The sequence below is a fragment of the Anticarsia gemmatalis genome, chromosome 1 (genome assembly GCF_050436995.1).
Source record: "Anticarsia gemmatalis isolate Benzon Research Colony breed Stoneville strain chromosome 1, ilAntGemm2 primary, whole genome shotgun sequence".
In the NCBI taxonomy this organism is placed as follows: domain Eukaryota; kingdom Metazoa; phylum Arthropoda; class Insecta; order Lepidoptera; family Erebidae; genus Anticarsia; species Anticarsia gemmatalis.
The window spans coordinates 4,068,850-4,088,555 of NC_134745.1; the positions used below are offsets into that span (position 1 = coordinate 4,068,850).

Consider the following 19,706-nt stretch of genomic DNA (forward strand, 5'->3'; position numbering starts at 1 on the left):
TTACAAAAGTCATAAGCATTATTTTTGGCATGGCATGAATAAAAGTGAATCGCAAACCACACTTATAATGTTATGTGGGACATAAATAATTAAGTAAAGTAAATGAAACCACATTACTAATATTCAACTTTTATTGTTATATCCTTACAGTACAGTTGCTAAAAGCACGTAATCCAATTGGGACTTGCTCCAACCTACGTAATAATATAAAATATTAGTTGCTTACAACAAAATAAATAAACTTCTTAATGCCCTTTTGGCGTTTTTCTTTATCCAATAATAAGTTAATTTCTTAATGCTTAGTTACTTGTGCAACTTTTAACATGAAGAAATTGATCGATGGCCTCGATTTAAAATCGTTTCGACATACAAATGAAGAAGTTAACATATCGCTACAGATAAACTCAATACATATATGCTTAGTAGTGTAATATAACTACAGTCGTAAGTAACACTCAGAGACAATTTCGATTGATTACGGACCCATTACAATGAAATGTACAATCGGTTGTTACAGAACATACAATTGACCGGTGCTTGGGTCCCGTTTGGATCGCATCCTCACAACTAATACACACATTCAAGATATGATTAAAATTAATACAAAGATATCGTACCGATCAATTGTATCACACTTACTATATGTTAACACCTAGAAAAACATCGTTTAAATGTCATTAATCAAACGCTACACTAATCAGTTACGTGGTACATGCATTAAATATAGATTACACAGAGCCTAACAATAATAAGCAACCTTCAACCTTACACTAAGTCGACAGGGAGCATACACCTAGTGACGTCAGCTTCATGTACTCTATCATTAGTCTAAAATTACACATTTCATAGCTTAGGGTCGGGGAAATACTTATACACGCTCATCCACTAGTGTTCAGTTAAAAATCGAGGCCACACATCGTTCTAATCGCCGTAGCCCCCGCGGAGCCCCGAGCGAGGAGGAATAAAGCGCGGCGCGACACACCGTATACCTGTGTACCTGCTGGCCGAGGGCCACGGCGATTACTACTGTACGCTAAACTAACGAGACACCATGGCCGCATGATGTAACTTTAGTGTTCGTCGGGAGCGCGGCCACCCGCCGTGCGGCCGGACACGCGACGAGTATATTATATCCTTGGGTACATATCGTTACAAACTAGAGCTAAGTGATCCGATACATGTATATGAGGTCGCGTGCTCCGCCCACTGACTGGTCGGTGGTCGCGGCTTTACGGTCCCAAGGAAACTGTTTTGGTTTGGCTTCACAGCCGCAGTTTCGATACAATATTCGTTCCTACATAATTTTAATGATATTTTATTTTCATATACTTACTACTCTTATAAAATAACATCGGACAAGTTCCGATACTTGTGGCCGATGAATAGTGTATTTTAGTTCATGTACGGCTAGTGTGTCTTTTGAAATTTAAATTCATTTGAGATGAGCGTCGCTCGTTTAAACCACAGACAAGCCTACCGAACTTTTGATTAATAAATATAAAACCGTTATCCTAATTTGTGAGCGAGAGGACACATTTTCAGGAAACGTAAAAATAAAATAAACTAAAATAGTTTCTCACAGGACGTCATGTATAACAAAAAATATACATTTGTAATTCTAAAAATATGAAAGTTATTAGAGGAAATAGACTAAAAGTTGTTGCAAGATTCGAGATCAAACAAAAACCTAGTGAATATATCATAGCTCGTAACGGCACCAAACAGTCAAGAGTTATGCGGTAGATGTCCCGAACGTATCATTTCGCGCTGTGAAATATTCACGTGTAATTAATATTGCAATAGTCGAGGATTGGATCGAAAGTGATGTAAATAAAAGTAACCAGTGGTGGCGCCGGCCGCTCACTCCGCTATGCCGTTGCTCACCACGCTGGGCTTCGCGGCCGTCGCGCTCACTGCCGGTATACTGAAACAACGATACAATGACTGGTCAACATCATTGAGTAAAACCATAGCTCCTTGTGAAATGTTTATAAAAAAGTATTAGTAAAGAATTTGATATCGGATTAGATATTAGTATGAGCGTGTGAAGGTCAGCAAGGTGTGTACAGTGTACATACTTGTGTGGCGGCGCGTCGAGCCCCATGAGCGCCAGGGCCCGCAGCGCGGCGCGGGAGCACTGCTCGTGGGAGTGCGCCGTGCTCGGGCCCCCGCCGTGACACATCACCGGCGGCTCCGTCGACAGCGACACAAGGGACAGGTATTCTCCGTGGTTGCGCTGGAACGTTACAATTACACACTTGATTAATATTCCGTTAGCCTTTAGAGCTTAGACATAATTAAAAATTAATTTATTAAATTGCCAGGTCATACTATCTCGAAATTATAACTTTCATAATTTACAAATTTAAATAAATCTATCAATATTTTAAACATATTTACAAGATATTATAAGTACTTCGACGGTTAAAAGTATTTACCTTAGGGAAGTCTGAGAATTGCACGGTGAAGCCGAGCAGTTGTGACAGATACATGAGCTGGTCCTTAGCGCCCGGCGTGTTGCCGCCCGAGCCGCCCGTCGCACTCGTCTCGCTCACACCTGCAATACAACGACAATTGTATATTCATTTACCAATCTAAACATTTTATCTTAGGGCCGCGTGTCGTTTATAGACCAATGACCATTTGTGCACGTTGAATCAATGAATGAAAAAGTCACGCAAAAACTGATAAACATGACAAGTGATACAAAAAAGATTGACATAATAATTAGAGTGTAACAGTGTATATCAGACCGTTAGGCTGGTGCGGCTGTCCGGAGCGCTGGTGGTAGTCCATCATGAGCACGCCGGGCACGGGCTGGCGCACGTCGCTGGCGCCGCCCGCCGCGCCCGCCCCCGCCTCGCCCTCCTGCAATGTACCGAGCCACTTTTAAATTTCGTCTTTCCTTGACTGTGAGAAGAATTAAGATGAGAATTTACCGTATGAAGACTTTTAAGGAGACGAGATGGCGGGAAAAGTGTGTGTCAGTATTTAAGTAGAGGGGTGCTATTCGGAACGAAATATGCAGATTCGAGGAAATCTTGTCATTTGAAAGATACTAGATGCTATAAAACATGACTATTGAAAAATCTACGCTCGCTATAAAAAATAATACTGGTTATAAAAGTTTGTATGTATGAGTTTACCTTTCGTTTGCCATCAGCGCCGCTCTTGGTGGCGTCGGTGTTTCCGTCGGAGCTACAGCTGGTGTTCTGCGCGGCGCCGCCCTCCGTCTTGGCGCTCATCTCCATCGCTAGAAGCACGTCTGTAATATTCAAATTATTGGGTGCCGATGGGATTACAGAATTGGTTGTAACTTTCTCACGCACAATTAATACATAATTAAAGACGTTTTAATTAATGTAAGCTCAACCTTATCGGAAGCTCAAGACTAACTAAATATGTATCGTATCGTCGTTATATGAGAACTTGAATCGCGAACAAAGTTCGTCGCGGGTGTAACGGAGGCATTCCGCCTTTGGACGTTTGGGAATTCGTCGGATCTGCGTCGGAAGGGGTCCTCGGAATGAGTCGGTAATGTCAGTGTCGGTGTGTGTGGTGTGCGGCATACGTACTGTGCGCGGCGCGGCGCTTGGCCGTCTTCTTGTTGGGCCCGAGGCCGGTGGCGCTGTGCGGCGGCGCGTCGCACTGCACCAGGAACTCCCGGCGCCGCGCCGCGCCGCGCTCCTCCAGCACGCGGTACTGCGGCGAGCGCGCGCGCACGGCGTGGCGCGCCACGGCCAGCCGCGAGATGGGGTTGTCCGCGCCGCCCGCGCCCGCCGCGCCGCCCGCGCCCTCCGCCGGCTCCGGCTGCACACCGCAATGTATGAGACAACATCGAAACGTCGGTGGAGTGACGACAGGATCTAGCGTCCTGCGAACTTAAATCAGTAAGATTATTAAGAACGGTAGACGATGGGTATACCTTGATCAGGTTCCTAGGTTTCTTCTTGGTAGGTTGCTGTCGCCGCTTGTCGTGCGGCGGGCGCGCTCGCAGCAGCGCGGGAGGCCAGCGGCGCCGCATCTCGTCCAGCATGCGCTCGGCCGCGCGCCGCTTCGACACCTTCTTGCCGTTGCCCTCGCCCTCTGTCTCCATGTCGCCTACGTTGCAAGCCGTTACGAATACCTAGAAAAGGTACGACATTGTTATAACTGGTGTTGTGTTTAAAAATTTACAGTGGAAATAAAATTACAAATATTGACAAATCTGTAAGTAATCAATCACGTCTTGTACTCACTCTCATGTGTGGCGGGCCTCGCTCGGACTTGACGGTGAACATGACGGGGAGGTTACGTTTGAGTGCCAGTTCATGCACCAAAGACACCGGGGACTTCACCTCCGAGTTAAGTATGTCAGAGTTCGATTCACCTGAAATTATGGTTACATATAAATTATAAAATTAATATTAAATTTAAACGAGAAGCAAGTAGGTGTACGTAAGCGAGCTCGGTGACGAGATAGATAGCTATGAAGGTGAAGGAGGGTGCGGTACCTTGTTCGTCGGCGGGCGGGCAGGGCGGCGGGTCGTGGTGCGCGGGGTCGGGCGGCGGGCGCAGGTCGTGCAGCGCGCGCGCGGCCGCGTCGTGGCGCGCGGCCTGCGGCGTGCTGCCCTCGCCCAGCCAGGCGCGGCCGCCCACGGCCACGCGCACGCGGTACAGCAGCGCGGCCGCGGCGTACGGCGCCAGCGGGCCCGCGCGGTACGGCCCGCGCCGCACCAGCCGCGCCGCGCCCGCCACGGGCGGCACGGACGAGTACACGGCGGGCTGGCACAGCTTCATCGCCAGCGCGTTCAGCTCCACCGTCGGCATCACCGCGCCTGAGTGGTCCAACGAGCCTGCTTATATTATAGTGATCCTTCACCTTTCCGCCTCTCCGTCGACCATATTATTGACGTTACATGCGACTCGATGACGTTTCTATTATTCGATACGTCGATAGAGAGAATTCCTAAGATCTAGAAGACGATTACGACCGTTCTAACGTCTCAAACGGCCTAAGATCGAAATGATCTCATAGTAACGTAATAGATGAATATTGTAGAACCTGGGATACGAAGGACCGCGACGTGAAACTACCCGATGGGATCTGGGCGCTTGACACTCACCTGCATGTCTGTGGTGCGGATGTGCGGCGGCGTGCGGCGCGGGCGCTCGCGGCGGCGGCGGCGGGAAGTTTGTAGCTGCCAGCGCCGCGCTCGCCGCGCAGTGCTGCGCGCGCTTTATTGACGAGCCCTACGAATACGCATGTTAAAACACCTGATGCTTTTGCTAACCGATCATAAACGTAACGTGCGACCGGTTGCGCGAGATTCGTATCACTTACCTCTGCAGTATATTCCTCAGTATCACCCAATCGGAGTGTTACTGTGAATACTTTCTTGTGCGCGGGTCCCGTCTCTGATGTGAGGCGATATTGATGCTTAATCTGAAAACGATACCACCGTTGTCCGTTAATACTCGATTACTTTGAAACGACGGCGTTGTTCCTAACTAGGTATGACATTGTGGCACGTTACCTTATTGTACCTGGCCAACTCGTTGACCAGGCACATGGGAGTCTTCTCTTTACTGTTGGCCTGTGCGGCAGCAGGGCGAGGCGCCTCGCTGTCGCCCTGCGCCGCGGCCTCGCTGTCGGGCGCCGCGGGAGCCGCTGCGCCGCCGCCCGCTCCGCTCGTTGCGACCGCGCTGCATGTGTCTCCACCCGCCTTCTCTGTTACACTTGGCGTAGCGGCCGGTTTGTTGCTTGTGACTGTGTTTGATGGTGCTGACACTACTATAACAACAAAACGTGTGGGATAGTATTGTATTCACGTCTATCATTCCATTTTGTATTCATAATACAGACCAGTGTGTGGTGGATGCTGCGGCGCGGGAGGCTGCTGCATCGGCGGATGCTGCGCGAAGGGCGGGGGAGGCATCACGCCGCCCGACGGTCCATACCCGCCGCCCACCGCGTACGGCCGGCGTAACGGCTTCATTTGTTGCTGTCACGCCGACAAGTCAATTCACAAATTAATTATTGCCTCACAATTCATCTTCGTTTAAAGACTAACTTACCGGCCGATAACTAAATTATAGACGTAGACAAAATACAATTATGATGGAGATACAGACATCGTTTCATTTACACTTCAGTAGTACAGGCAAAGAGATAAGTTTGAATTAAGACATGTCACGAAGTAGTGTCAATTGTCAAAGTGGTTAGTGAGGAGTGTGAGAGGTACTGACCGGTGGCACGGAGTGGTGTTGCGCTTGCGGATGATGTGGCATAGCCCTGATGGGGTGTGGTGGTCGCTGTGGAGGCGGCACGCCCATGGCGGCGCCCATCCCCAGCGAAGGCCCGTGTGACATGGCGCCGCCCGCCGCGCCCGGACCCAGCGGCACCCTTCACATGCGACACTCAGTCAGGAACACACACCTATCGCCTAACATTCCACTCATTGAAGCAATAGCGAAAGCACCACACACTCTTGTATCCATTACAGACTGTACAACGATCACGCTCGTATCGCGAGCTGAGAGCTCGGCGCGCACACTACACTAGTCCTAGCACGACACCAGCTGAGAGAAAGTAACCCTTCTAGCTCGGATGTCACCGGGACACTGTTATTCCAACTGTCTGCCGGTCAATGGACGTAATATATTAGTCTAAGTGAAGAAAGGTGGCCTTGCATTGAAAACCTCGGTCTCCGGCCGTCAATAGAGACGTCGTCATATGTTCTATTGTAAGTTTCATTCACAACCAGTTTACGCGACAAAGAGCGCCGCAAAAGACCCTCGACATATCAACAAATTACACAAAATTTGCATATCAATGGAGTCGCCACTCTTTGGCTGGATAAAGACAGTGTTATTTTATTAAATAGTGTCAAAGTTTGAGTAACCAACTCATATTCAGTTATTATTACTACAGGGGTCAAGTAATATGAACCTATAAAGTATTATCACTTTCGGTACTAGGGGGTCGTCTCGCGAATAAACTGGGCTACGTAAATATCCACAAAGATCAAATAAAATCCTATAATCAATGTTAGTTTATGAGTAATTCCAAAGTATTTACAGTAAGCTGAGCTATCTATCAGTTACATTATCTTGAGCCTAAATGAATATGAAATGTCTAATAATAATGATGAGTCAACTGTAAGCCTCTTAGCAACTTAAAGACAGGTTTTGTATAATAGACTGATTTGCATTTCTTTTATTTTTCACAATATTTTAATCATCAATATTTATGAAACAACATAAATTTTATTAGAAAATAAGTGCATATTATAATTTAATATTACTAAGAATCAGATGACAACTTTGCAATACTTTTAAAAGTAAAGTAATTTTAATAAATCAGACAGAATATTAAAAAAAGCTGTAGGAAGATTAAATAATGAATGTCATTATTTATTTTCTTTAAATAAACTAGAAAGGATGCAGTTTAAGTTATTTGAATTTATAACAAAAGAAACTAGTTTTACTACAGTCTGCAATTTATTGCGCCCTATGAGAGCCCCTAGATCTGTACTACTAGTAAACAAAGGTACAATAGAATAGTTGAATGTAGAGAGTAACATTTTGAATACCAATTTAAACTAGTATGGTGCACCCAAGCATATTAAGTTTAGCTTGAGAACTTTTTTCATGAACAGTAGCCACTGTTCCTTACAATAAAATAGAGAAATTCACCTAAACCAGTTTAGTTCTGAAAGTGTAGCAAATGGAAGTGTGTTTGATGAAGAATGGTAGTATTTCAAAATGTAAGGTATATTTAAAATAAGTGTGTTTATTAATTTTAATTGTGTAAAAATAAATAGATCTACTCTGTCTTGTCCCTACACTGAGTTAATGGAGTTGGCATCTCATGTTTTCTTTCTCAAAATCATGCTGTATGGGAATTTGGCTGATGTTTTTACAAGAATTGGAGTGACTAATTTTGAAATGTTCACAAATAAATGCTAGGTAGATTTTATTCAGGTGTTGTGCTCAAATTTGATAAAGGATGCAACATTTTATTCTCAGACATATATATACATAATAGTTTATAAATGTTTTTTTCTGCATATTATACTGACTCATTGTCATTATGGTATGAGTTTCAGTTTTATTCATTTTAAGATGTAAGCTTACGCCATTTCTAATTGGGATTTTACACATTTTAATAAATAAATGGAATTTATTGGTGTATAAAATGATTGTCTAATAAGTAATGTAAAGTAATACTAATATTATATTCTATCATACCCAAAGGATTGGATTTTGAAGGAATTTTATACACAGATAGGTTTTGAACCTAATAAGGCGTAAACTTTACTTAAGAATATCTTTTCAAATAAGTATTTTATAAAAATTGTTTAAAAAAATGTCTTCTGTTAAAATATTGGACTGTCTAGCAAAAGCCATAAAAATAAGTTACTCTTTGGTTTCTTTAAATGTTAATGAAATCAAAGAGTAACTACTTTATTTATCATTTTCCACAAGCATAAGGGTAATGACCTCTACAATGTTTATCTGAAGTACCTAGTAACCAATTAACATTAAATCTGATCCAGTTTATGATACATATAAATAATTACAAGTTCTGCAGAATTTTCATAATGACAGATAAGTAAATAAGTTTTCTTTAAAAGACGATAGCTGAATCTATGAGAAGGATAACAAACACAGCAGATTCTTTTCTACAGTTCAATGAAATGCGATACTGTTACTTTAGTAATATAATTTATTTATTTTTTGAGTTATTTGCTTGTAGCATTAACTAATGTGCAGTATAAAAGAGAATAATGTTTGTAGTTTCAATATGAATACATAAATTTTAGTAATTGCTGAAGTGTGAGCTGAGAGTGCAGGTTGTTGGAAGACATATGATTATAGAAATATGTAACAAACACTTGAGGCATGTGAAAGTGGTTCATCCGTGAAACAATCTTGTTGAATATTCACTTATCTACAATTTACTTGAACATTTATTGAACAAGTTGGATAAGATTTAATAAGTGTATCATGTACCATTGAAATATATAATCATCTGACTCAAAGTAGACATAAATAAATACAACTCATGACAGTTGCCTTATTATTTATAGATCAAGATCATTACAAGAATTATATTTTATGATCAAACTAATTAGAAAATTCTCTATAGCTGTGAAAAGCAGAGCTGTGATGAAACTATCATGAAAACTTGCCTAATATTATATTTAACTATAATGACCTAAATTATAGCACATAGACGACTTACAACTTTTTGTTTGATACCGTTTTACTGAAGCGTGTCTATGTCTGATTGTTGGTGCTAAACAGCGTGACGTATGATCATGTACACAACAAAATCTCGGCGTTAAGCATTAGAAGCAAATAATGTAATGAAAAGCTGAACGTTACTCTACCTAGTCAGTGTTACGTGCCTGTTCTCTCTGTGCATCTGGTGTGGAGGCATCTGATGGTGCGCGGGCATGCCCTGGTGCCCGCCCATGTGTTGCGGCGGGTGCCCCGACATCGGCTGATGATGCATGTTCGGGTGATGCATCATCGTCACGAGCCACTACCGTTGGGACACAAACAAACTATAAATATCGCGATCTGCCACCAAATAAACACCGCAAATTTAGATCGCCATTTTCAATGGTTCACACTGTGTCCCTTACCCTTATTTAACGTTACGTGCAAATCTGTATTTCTGCTATGCAATCAACATAAATCCGCTTACTAATTACGCTTAAATACGTTTATTTTGGCAAACAGTAAAGAAAATCGTTTCGTTCAACATGCGGCCATGTTAAAAATGTTGCCATAGTCACTTCAACAAAATTCAAATGAATGTCATTCTCTCAAACTATTAAATCTACTAAAACCTACCATACAATATTTTGCCGCGTCTACACTATAAGTAATTTTAAAATATAAACCTAGATTTTTTACTGCTAAACAAAATTCCAATCGATATTAGGTTACGTCTTTCAACAATATTCGTAATTATTCACTTTTAAGTACAACACATCAGCTGATTTTGTCTTACAGTGATGGTAACTGTGTACATTCCTTTGCATTTAAATAATACTATTTCTTCGGTTGATATTGCCTAATAAGTTATTTTGCACCTTGAGCGCTTTATTAATTGATTAATTAAAGAAAATATTGACTATAGTTCATCAATATTATCATAGTCATTTAAGTCGTAATACCAGAATACCTACATATTGGTCATCTGTTAGTCAGGTAGATAATATTGCCCAAGTGGTACCTATTTCTACATACCGAAAAGGTATTTTACTGTAATAGACGCTGCCATTGGCTTCCCACCTCTTTAGAATAATAATTATATGAGATATCGTTCTCGAATTTACCTTTCCACATGTACGCTATACAACTGTGATATAGGACCGAAACCTAGAAATAAATTCATCAGATTAAATAAAAATAATATGTATCTCTTGTCTCTTGCTGCTTTACTGTAAATCACCAGCCAAGACCGTTTTCTGCTTTGCGTTATGTTGGCGTTAGCTATTTGGAATAATAATATGCTGTTATGGCTGTATAATACTATTTTATTTTCATAGGAAAACCATTTGGTAATTTTGTTCGTATCTTATAATAAAAGTTACACAAACCAGATATTCAGGCACATTTATTTCAGTATAAAATTGATTGACAAGTTCTGGAAAATGTATACAGGTTGTTAACACATAAATGCCAAAAAGTTTATTTATTTACTTACAGCTATCACAAAAAATTATAACTCAGTTTGACAAATGTAAAGAAACACGACAGACATAAAATGGAAATAGTCTTCGTCGCTATTGATGTGCACATCCGTTAGATTCGAGTAGACAGGTTCTATTTCCTGCAGCGAGTTGTCTAGACTTTCGTCGCTGTCTCGCGTCGTTTCCGCCCAGGAGACGCGTTTGGAACTTCTCGAGGGCTCCTTTTTCTTGTCGGAAGTAGGCGTCGAGTGGGAGACCGGGGAGGGCGGCCCCTTCGTGGGGGTCTGCGCGCACTTGTCCAGGTAGTGCTTGCGCAGGATGTACTCGCGCATCGAGTCGTGGGACGCTCGCTTGGGGGGCGGCGGTGGCGGCAGGGAGCGGTCGTCGTCCTCCTCGGACAAGGGGTTCCGTTCCTTCCGTGCTTCCTCGATGCGTTTGGTCTCCTCCTCGTCGGCGCCGAGCGGCCAGGCGCCGAGCTTGTTCCGCACGAGGTGGGGCCGCGCGTGCGCCGCACACAGGATGCGCTTGCGCACGAAGTCGTGGAACATCGTGAGTTCCGAACTCAATTCGCGGCGAATGAGCTGCTTGTGGCGGGCCGGGACGCTCGGATCGCGAACTGCAAGTAAAGCCTGCAAAGAAAATTGAAGGTTAACTACCTTGCCCTTTTTCAAAATAAACACATTACATAAAACATATTGAATATTGGTTGTATAATTTCGCCGCTTTAAGAGTAATCGATAGTCAGTAAGTGCGTGACCTGCGAGGCGAGCAGCGTGGCGGTGGCGTCGAGCGCGGTGGCCACGAGGCGCTCGTCGAGCGCGGGCAGGCTGGCGGCCGACGAGATGGACGTGAGCGACTCGCTGCGGTTGGCGCGCCGCTCGCCCGCCGCCGGCGACCCGCACGAGCACGCGCGGCGCCGAGCGCGGGGCGAGCGCGACCCGCCCACCTCCTCCACGTGGTACGCCTGCACGACACGATAGAAATATAAATACGTTTCGTCACAACTACAGTTCTGCCGTCGTAAATGTAAACACAGTACTTAAGTTACTGTGTTTATAGTTTGTTTAGTTCTTTGGAATCAGGAGACCGCGGGCTATTTGCGAAAGTTTTCGGTTTGTTTGTACGATGGATAGTTACCGAAATACATTAAATAAAAACACAGTACTTTTACAAAAAAAACATTTTTTTTAATAAAAAATACAGTATCTGTGTTATTTTAAATTAAATAACAGTATCTCACTACTAACTGTGTTTTTTTAACGTGAATAGATTTACTTTTTTTTGATTTTGCTTGATTATAACACGGCTTCTTCAGTTACTGTGATTGCGTATAAAATATTGTTCAAAGATAAACAACAAATACTTGAATAAATCACAGTATCTCATTTACTGTATTACTGATTTTATACGTATTTCTAAGAAACATAGTTATAACACAGTATGTACATACTTACTGTGTCGTAATTCCCCTAATGTTAATATCTTTACAAAGTTACAACACAGTAATAGGTAAAACTTGGTTACAACACAGTAACCGTTGAGTTACCGTGTTGTAACATAAAAAAGAAAAAAATATTATATTATTACCCCAGCTTAAAACACATTATCTAATTTTATTATTTATACAATAATAATATACTAGATATATATATACAGAATCAAAGATTTAACTATATACTAACATTAAAAGTTGCATGAAATAATATACAATAATTAGTATCTTCATGCGAGCAAAAATTAACCATTAAACTTCAACCGCGTTTTTCTCAAAACGCATATTTTGAAGTTACTGTGTTTAGATTTACGACGGCAGAGTTATTCTCGAAAGAAGAAGGGTCCGATTCCGACTTACGTGATTGAGTGATCTAGTGAGCAAACAGATCGCGGCTACTAGGGTCCCGAAAGTGAGTTGTGGGAATGGTTCATATGAGATTTTAGGTGCGCCGAAGTGTAGCTCGACGAGTGGCTGCCAGCGCTCGAGGTCCAACCCCGGGTCGGCCAGCAACGATAGTAATTCCGGACTGAATGACAGCAGGCACAATGTTGCCATGTGTAAGATCTCTAGTGTTCTGTTGAAAAAAACCATTTGAGGTATTAATATCACCACCACAACTCAATTTAAAATTATTGTTGAATGTAATACATACTTGTGTAAAACAACAGGCGCTTGTCCGCCAGCGTCTTCAGGCGGCTGTAGTGCAGGATCGGTAGAACGACGCGAGCGTAACATTAACGTCACCGATTGATACAGACACGCACTAATACTTCGCTGTAATAGGTATAATAAATGTTAGTATGTAGAATATTTTACTTCAATCAATTATGTGTATAGTTTGTCAATACTTACCATAATCCCAGTTAAAGAATTGATATTCTGAATCCGCCACCTCGACTCAAACTCCACTAATTGGACGACCAAATTCAATGTGGACGCACACAGATTCAATGCGTTGATATTAAACACCTGTCTCGGTAGTAATACTGCTTCGATCATATGCTCTAAGTGAACACCGACGAAAGTAATAGCGTCACTAGCAAAGAACTGACCATGTTTCATCACCATCATTGATATAAAGTCTAAACTGTACGCGTAAACGCGCCACCATTCTTCAGGCTTCCAAGTTGACCCTCCATCGAACTTCGGCGGTAGTAACTGTAGCCAAAGGAACTGGTCCACATCACTCATTAACAAATCTTTAGAAAACGGACCCCTAGCATACGCAGTCAAACACCGCAATGCTGCCAAAGAAGTATGATAATGTCGACGATTCTGAAGACAAGTTTGCAGACAACATAGAAGCTTGTTAATAAATCTACTGGATTGGAACCATTGTGACAATCCTGAGAACATGTCATCGTATAAATCTAGACATTGTTCTAACATCGCTAGGGATAGTACTACGGGCGGAATATTCTCGTTAATTGTGTGACCGTTCACGTTCTTCTCAGGCTTCGGTTCATCTCTGATATCGTCTAACAGTTTCTCCAGTTCCAAACTGTTTATATTCGTAACGGATCTTATAATACTTTGCGCGGTCACACTGTTAGCCTTTATCTCATAATCTAAGCTGCTGATAGCCACAGTACATATTGATAGTATCGCGCGGATCGCTCTTGGGTGAAGACACTCGTAAACTATAGCTGTATTTGTGAGAAGATTGTCGATTTGTTTGGCACTTGATTTTCTATTATCGAAGCAGTCGTCCTTCCAGTTGGCCAGCATTATGACGTATAATTCCGAAAGTATTACAACCAGTCTGCCATCTTGCAACTCGTCTAAACCGTTTAGTAGCGCATTCATGCAAGGCGCAACCATTTTAGCTTTATGTGCGATATTCAAACTAATTGGTAAGCATTTACAGAAGATAGTAATAAAATCCTTCCATGATGTTAGAAGGCCTAACCACACAGGCACTTTGTCGACCATTTCATCCTCTTCATCTCTACCTTTGAACGAGAAAATAAAGTCTATCCACGTGTCTAAATGTTTCTTATTCGTATCGAAGAATTGTTCAATCATTTCTTTTAAATTCGGTTCTAACTTCTCTCTGGACACAAACAGTTCTATACCAAGTACGTTGAATATTTGTGCATAAGTTCTAAGACCTGGTTGTATATCACTGAACAATGGACTAGTAAGATGTTCCCAGAATTTCGGGTGTTCACGTAATTTTTTCACTAGAATTTGCATGTTGTTTTTCCATAGAGCATGGAATAGTGCCATTATGCAAGACAGTAATGGACTGTGGAGTAATGATGGATCCTGCAAAGAGAAACAAAAATTTTATATACCTAATAACTTTAAAAATTTCGCGGTGCATGTTTTGAACTGACTGAATTATCTTCAAATTGAAGGCTGATTCAGGCAGCCTGCGACCACGGCTTGCACACCTGCGACGACGGTCAGGCATTATAAGTTAAACGCGTGTACGCGTATTCTTTTATAACATTAAAATGTACATCACACTTTTTTTAAGTCACATGAATTATAAAGCGATGTTGGTTTACGTACCGATTTCACAGTGCCAAGATAATCAGCCATATATCCCAAAATCCCTTCAAAACTATCTTCTGTTTCTTTCTTTTTATCTACAGCATCTTTCTTCTCTTCTTTCTTATCTTCGGCTTTAGCTTTTTCATGGTTGATCATAAAGAAAGCCTCTGTTAACCCCGGCTGTGTGCCGACGCATGTTGCCACGAATTCTAGTATGGCAACTTTAAGTTCCGTCGTTTCGAACTCGTCTCGTAATCGATCGAGGAACATCACTCGCACTTGGTATGCTGTCATGTCTAGTGATGCGAATAGCGACATTTGGAACCCCTGGAACAATTCAGAGTTTAGAACTTTTCTCTAGGAATGAACATATAATAAAAAAAAGAAACATTTCAAAATGTATAAGTAGGATAACTCTAATCTGATGATAAATAATTATTGTCCACCAAATATTTACCCCCAAATCCGAATTTATTCACACCCATATTGCTGTAGAATTCAAGTTAACATTTTACTAAGCAACTATTTTATTAACTAAACTCGTAGTCAGTACTTACATCAGCAAACCTCTTCAGTAACCTACAGCACAACACCGGCAGTCCTTTATTGAACGCGTGATTGATATAACTGGTTACTTTAGGCACTACTTTCAACGAGTCCTTCTGTTTATTCTGTGCGAATATAAGATGTTCTAGCGGCGTGACTTCATTGGCATCGGTCACCATACTCTTGAGTCTTAGAGCGAATATAACAAGGGCCACACAACGTTGTATCGTTGATATATACTGGGAACCTGTTCCCGATATCCAGTTCGTTTCGTTGCGTATTACACTTTCTAATTGTTCGTTTCCTGAATAAATTAAACGTTATGTTATTATCACGGATCGCTGTGCATTGTTAAATGTAACTCAGCATGGATATAATAAACCCGAATGGGAATTTCTTCAGGTACATAAGAATAGACATATAGGCGCATTATAGATTAATAGTAGGTACTTATCAGAATCACGTAAGCTCTGAATAGTTACACTGTTTTGGCACCTTCGATTTTGAAACCATATGATAGTGAAAAAGGAAAAACAATGTTTAGCTAATCGAGGCTTACGTGACGTTAGTAAGACAGCATGTATTGTATAACTTTGAAATTTCAACTAAGGACATTGTAAGATTGTTTCATATTTTGTTTGAATTCAGTAACAATAAATTGTGTTATGAAACTCACCAATAGAAATCAGTTTCAACAATTCAAGCGCGTTCTCAGTGTGCAACAGACTATAAACACAAGTTTGTTTCAGCAACGTGTTGCCGGGCGTACTTCGCTTCACGTCCTGCAACACGAGCGTGAGGAACGACGCGCAACGCTGTATCATGTTGCGACGTTCGCGACTGTTGCTGTAACGCCAACCGTACACGTTCGGAAATACTTCGCGGAGAATCAGGATTAGACCGGGAAGGATTATTTCTGTTGTTATGCGGTCGTCGTTTGATATCTGGAAAAAGAAAATATAAGTAGAAATATGGTTATATGCCAAGTTACGCAGTCTTTTGCTAATATCACTGAGCGTTAAACTGTCTGTATCAGGTATTACATAATATCAAAGTCATAAAGAACGAAAATTAACTAAATTACTACTCATTACAAACTTCAAAATTATTTCGGTATTTGCTTGGCTTGTGATCTTTAAAATGTTATCCAAAATTGGAAATTCTTGTGTTGTTTAACTAGGCTAAAAGAAGGCATAAGTGCTTGTGTATTGTATAGGCATCAAAATTTTATTACAAACCTCATGGAAAGCACAAAGTAAGTCAATATAAGCTCCTAGAAAGTTGTAAGTGCCATTTGGTTGTTCGATAGTGACTAGGTATGAGCCGACTGCCGCAGAGTCAAACGATGTTCCGTTCGCGTATTCAATGTGGGACAGCTTCTGGTTTATTATGCGAGGAAGTAGCCCTGTGTTTATTAATCTGAAAAAATCATCATAAATTAGTTGAAGTGACCTTTTTTACATACAATTGACCTATTACGTAGTGACGATAACATATTTCCAGCTAACATAACAGGGGAAAAACTGTTTTTTAATAGAAAACCCCAAAAAAATTGCATACCGATTAATCTTTATCTAGTGATTTATAGATATAAGAAAAACATTTTTAACACACCTTAAATGAATTTCCTTAGGAAACACGGGCACCAAAGCAGTACACACGCCGACACATTCCACCAGCAGCGGCAGCGGCGGCGCGTCTGTCCTCAAAAACCTCACTAACACATCAAACACCCCCTCACTCGGACCCACCAACGTCTTCGGAATCTCTCTATCATGAACTAACGCTTTGAGCACACCTTTCAAAACTTTAGTCCCTTCATAAATTCTTTGCAAAGTACTACTTATATTATGTTGATGATGCTGTTTTCTATCCAGTGCTTTCTCTATTTCACTGTTGAATACAGTCCAATAACAATAAGGCGTTCTAAAGTGTATCATCGTAGCCTCTTTTCGTTCCATTATCGTAGCCTTTGAGCCCACTTCGATGCGATATGAAGGGTCTCCGAGAGGATAGTACTCTCTGCCTATGATTGCATCGTCGGCTTGTAAAGACATTATAGGAACTGCTGTGGGTTTGTATATTTCTGTGTATACTGGAAGGTTTTTCAGTTCTGCTAGAAGCTGTAAAGAGAGATAAAGATTTAAAATTAAAATTGATCATAGCAATAAAAAATCTTTATGAGAGACCAATAGAAACATGTATTAATGGTGGTCATAGGACATCTTAAACATCTTAAAACTTGTATCTATATCAGTATTTTTATACTTACATTCCTTACACTAGATTTCCCGCCTTCCGCTAAACCCGCGGCTAAAGTAGACAGAGCAGTAAAATTAAAAGGAAAGTATTCAAGTCCCGTATTCCATAGAGACACGACGCCGAAATTGTCATCTCTTTGGTGAAGTTCCCAGAACTTTGCATTTATTTCAGGGGTAGTAAGGAGGTCAGCACACAGTTGCATAACACCAGGCTGGTGGCTAATAGTACCGTCGCCGTCGAATTTGTCACACAGCTGATTTAGAAGGTGGAATACTCTTTCTTGAGCAATAAAGGCACATTTAGATTTATCCTGAAACATTACATAACAGCTTATTATTAAATTTTAAAAATACCCCAATTGTTTCAATAAAACAGTTTTCGAATTTTAGTACATACAATATTATGTACTTAAATATTTTAAACATAGTTTGTCCATGAAAATTAAATAATACTTACAGAAAATACAGAGCTTTTGAGCATTTGTTGTAGAAACTCAAATACTTGCATCCTTATTGCAGTAGCACCATAATGTTGGTATTGGCTTTCAAATAGTTTCACATGTTTTTCACTCTACAATTATAAAAATAGATTAATGAAGAATAGTTTTCAGAATTTCGCTTTTTTTCAGGCAGCTAAAATATGTATTTTATTATTATTACCTGTAGTGTAAGCATCATCCAAGTAATAAGCATAACACTGTGTTCTGCATTCATCTGTAGTTTAGAGAGCTCAGTCTCTACTACATCCTTTGTGTTGTCTATCCATGATGACAAGCTTTTACTGAAATATACAAGTAACAATCCTTGAATTACACTACAATTGCGTATATACAAACCTTACAGGAACTTCTTGAATATATTTGCTACTCTATATCAGCAAAAGATAATGACATTGGTTTTTTACAGATATCTTCTTCTATTTATTTTTTTGGGTTTTAATACTATATTATCACTTAACAAATAACACAAACCAATAACACTTAAATGTGTTATTTTTGTCTAAATATAAAAGAGACTTACATTTTCTTGCCATCAGCAAGCACCATAAATATACACACTTCCATGTACATAATCCTCATACAGCCTTCTCTATGTCTCTCTTCTAACAGTTCACCATAACCCTGGTTCTTACCAAACCCATGCTTTCTGAATAATGTGAACAACTTCTTAAACTCAGCATCAGAAAATGCCTCCTCATTAGCTAAGTGCAGTATTATCTGTAGTATAGCCAACTGCTCTCTCATATTGCAGTCGGCCCAATCTTGTCTGATGTTCTCATTACCAAAATCATTCTGTATTTTCCTTGGAGGAGGCACTGTATTCAATAACTTCTCAAACTGTGACAGCAATGAGGTTTTTAAGGCAGGTATTCCTATATCATCTATAATCTTCTTGAACTGCTCTTGATGCTTATGGCTAGGATCATTTTTAAATTGTATCATGTACTGTAGTAACTTGAGCAGGAACAATCTCTCGGCATAGTAAAAGGTCCACACATTAGGTAGCAGGAACACAGGTCTTGTATCAACAAAGGCTACATTTTTGAGGGCGTTCGCTGGAGTTCCGTATGATATATCACATAAATAGTTCTTTATTATCTCCCATATTTGAAAACAATCAACATCCTACAATGAGAAAAGATGATAAATTAGAAAAGTGATTATAAATTCAACAAAACGGATGCAGAAAATTGCATTTATACTCACAATATAATTTTGTAACGTTTGCACCACAGCCAACAATTTGGTTTGATCAGCATGCTTACTTTGTAGCTGTGCAAAACTTGCAGAATTGTGTGGTTTATAACTTGCTAGCCCTTGCTTCAAACCTTCTACGACTTCTTTCTTACCTAAAACGGTATCTAACTCTTTTTTGGACAAACTCTCTGATGTAGTCCAACGCCAAAGTCGCTTCCAATAGCTACAAAAATATCAACAAACTTCATTATGTGAAAATTTGAAAATCCCAAGACATAGTAAGTTGTATTAACACAAACCTAATAGTAGTTGAATCCATGACTGCGAAATAACACTCGTATTAAACATACAGCAGGCTTTATCCTTATTTTATTAAGATTTATTTACCGCCATCACATTTTTAGGTTACAACAGGATCAAACCGTCATTTCATTGTCAATATGTTGATTTTGATTGAAACCATTTGACATTTTGGCCAAGAAAACGTTCCGGAGTGTAATGCAATGTTTCTTCAAAT

The 19,706-nt window shown here is 40.7% G+C and overlaps 2 protein-coding genes across 6 annotated transcripts; both read right to left on the reverse strand.

Annotated features, from left to right (window-relative positions):
• Positions 1-117: 117 nt before the first annotated feature.
• stau (double-stranded RNA-binding protein Staufen) lies at positions 118-9,777 on the reverse strand. Of its 5 annotated transcripts, none has more exons than XM_076113233.1 (16): positions 9,636-9,777; positions 9,396-9,532; positions 6,229-6,385; positions 5,846-5,984; positions 5,517-5,773; positions 5,324-5,425; positions 5,106-5,232; positions 4,494-4,835; positions 4,239-4,369; positions 3,926-4,126; positions 3,576-3,810; positions 3,147-3,265; positions 2,754-2,868; positions 2,439-2,557; positions 2,079-2,236; positions 118-1,924 (listed from the first exon to the last, which is right to left on the reverse strand). In XM_076113233.1, exons 2-16 carry the CDS (start codon positions 9,518-9,520, stop codon positions 1,861-1,863), a joined length of 2,391 nt encoding a protein of 796 aa, XP_075969348.1. In that variant the 5' UTR covers positions 9,521-9,532; positions 9,636-9,777; the 3' UTR covers positions 118-1,860. The 5 variants fall into 5 exon arrangements, with proteins under 5 accessions (XP_075969348.1, XP_075969319.1, XP_075969339.1 ...); XM_076113204.1 differs by having other exon boundaries at positions 5,517-5,770; positions 9,378-9,532; XM_076113224.1 differs by having other exon boundaries at positions 4,494-4,817; positions 9,378-9,532.
• An 818-nt stretch (positions 9,778-10,595) lies between these two features.
• Positions 10,596-19,622, reverse strand: Nup188 (nuclear pore complex protein Nup188). Its single transcript, XM_076113287.1, has 16 exons — positions 19,489-19,622; positions 19,199-19,412; positions 18,513-19,117; positions 18,153-18,273; positions 17,950-18,063; positions 17,504-17,803; positions 16,846-17,354; positions 16,470-16,650; positions 15,908-16,175; positions 15,243-15,535; positions 14,704-15,012; positions 13,039-14,454; positions 12,839-12,960; positions 12,544-12,760; positions 11,449-11,655; positions 10,596-11,320 (listed from the first exon to the last, which is right to left on the reverse strand). Exons 1-16 carry the CDS (start codon positions 19,506-19,508, stop codon positions 10,721-10,723), a joined length of 5,496 nt encoding a protein of 1,831 aa, XP_075969402.1. The 5' UTR covers positions 19,509-19,622; the 3' UTR covers positions 10,596-10,720.
• Positions 19,623-19,706: the final 84 nt, after the last annotated feature.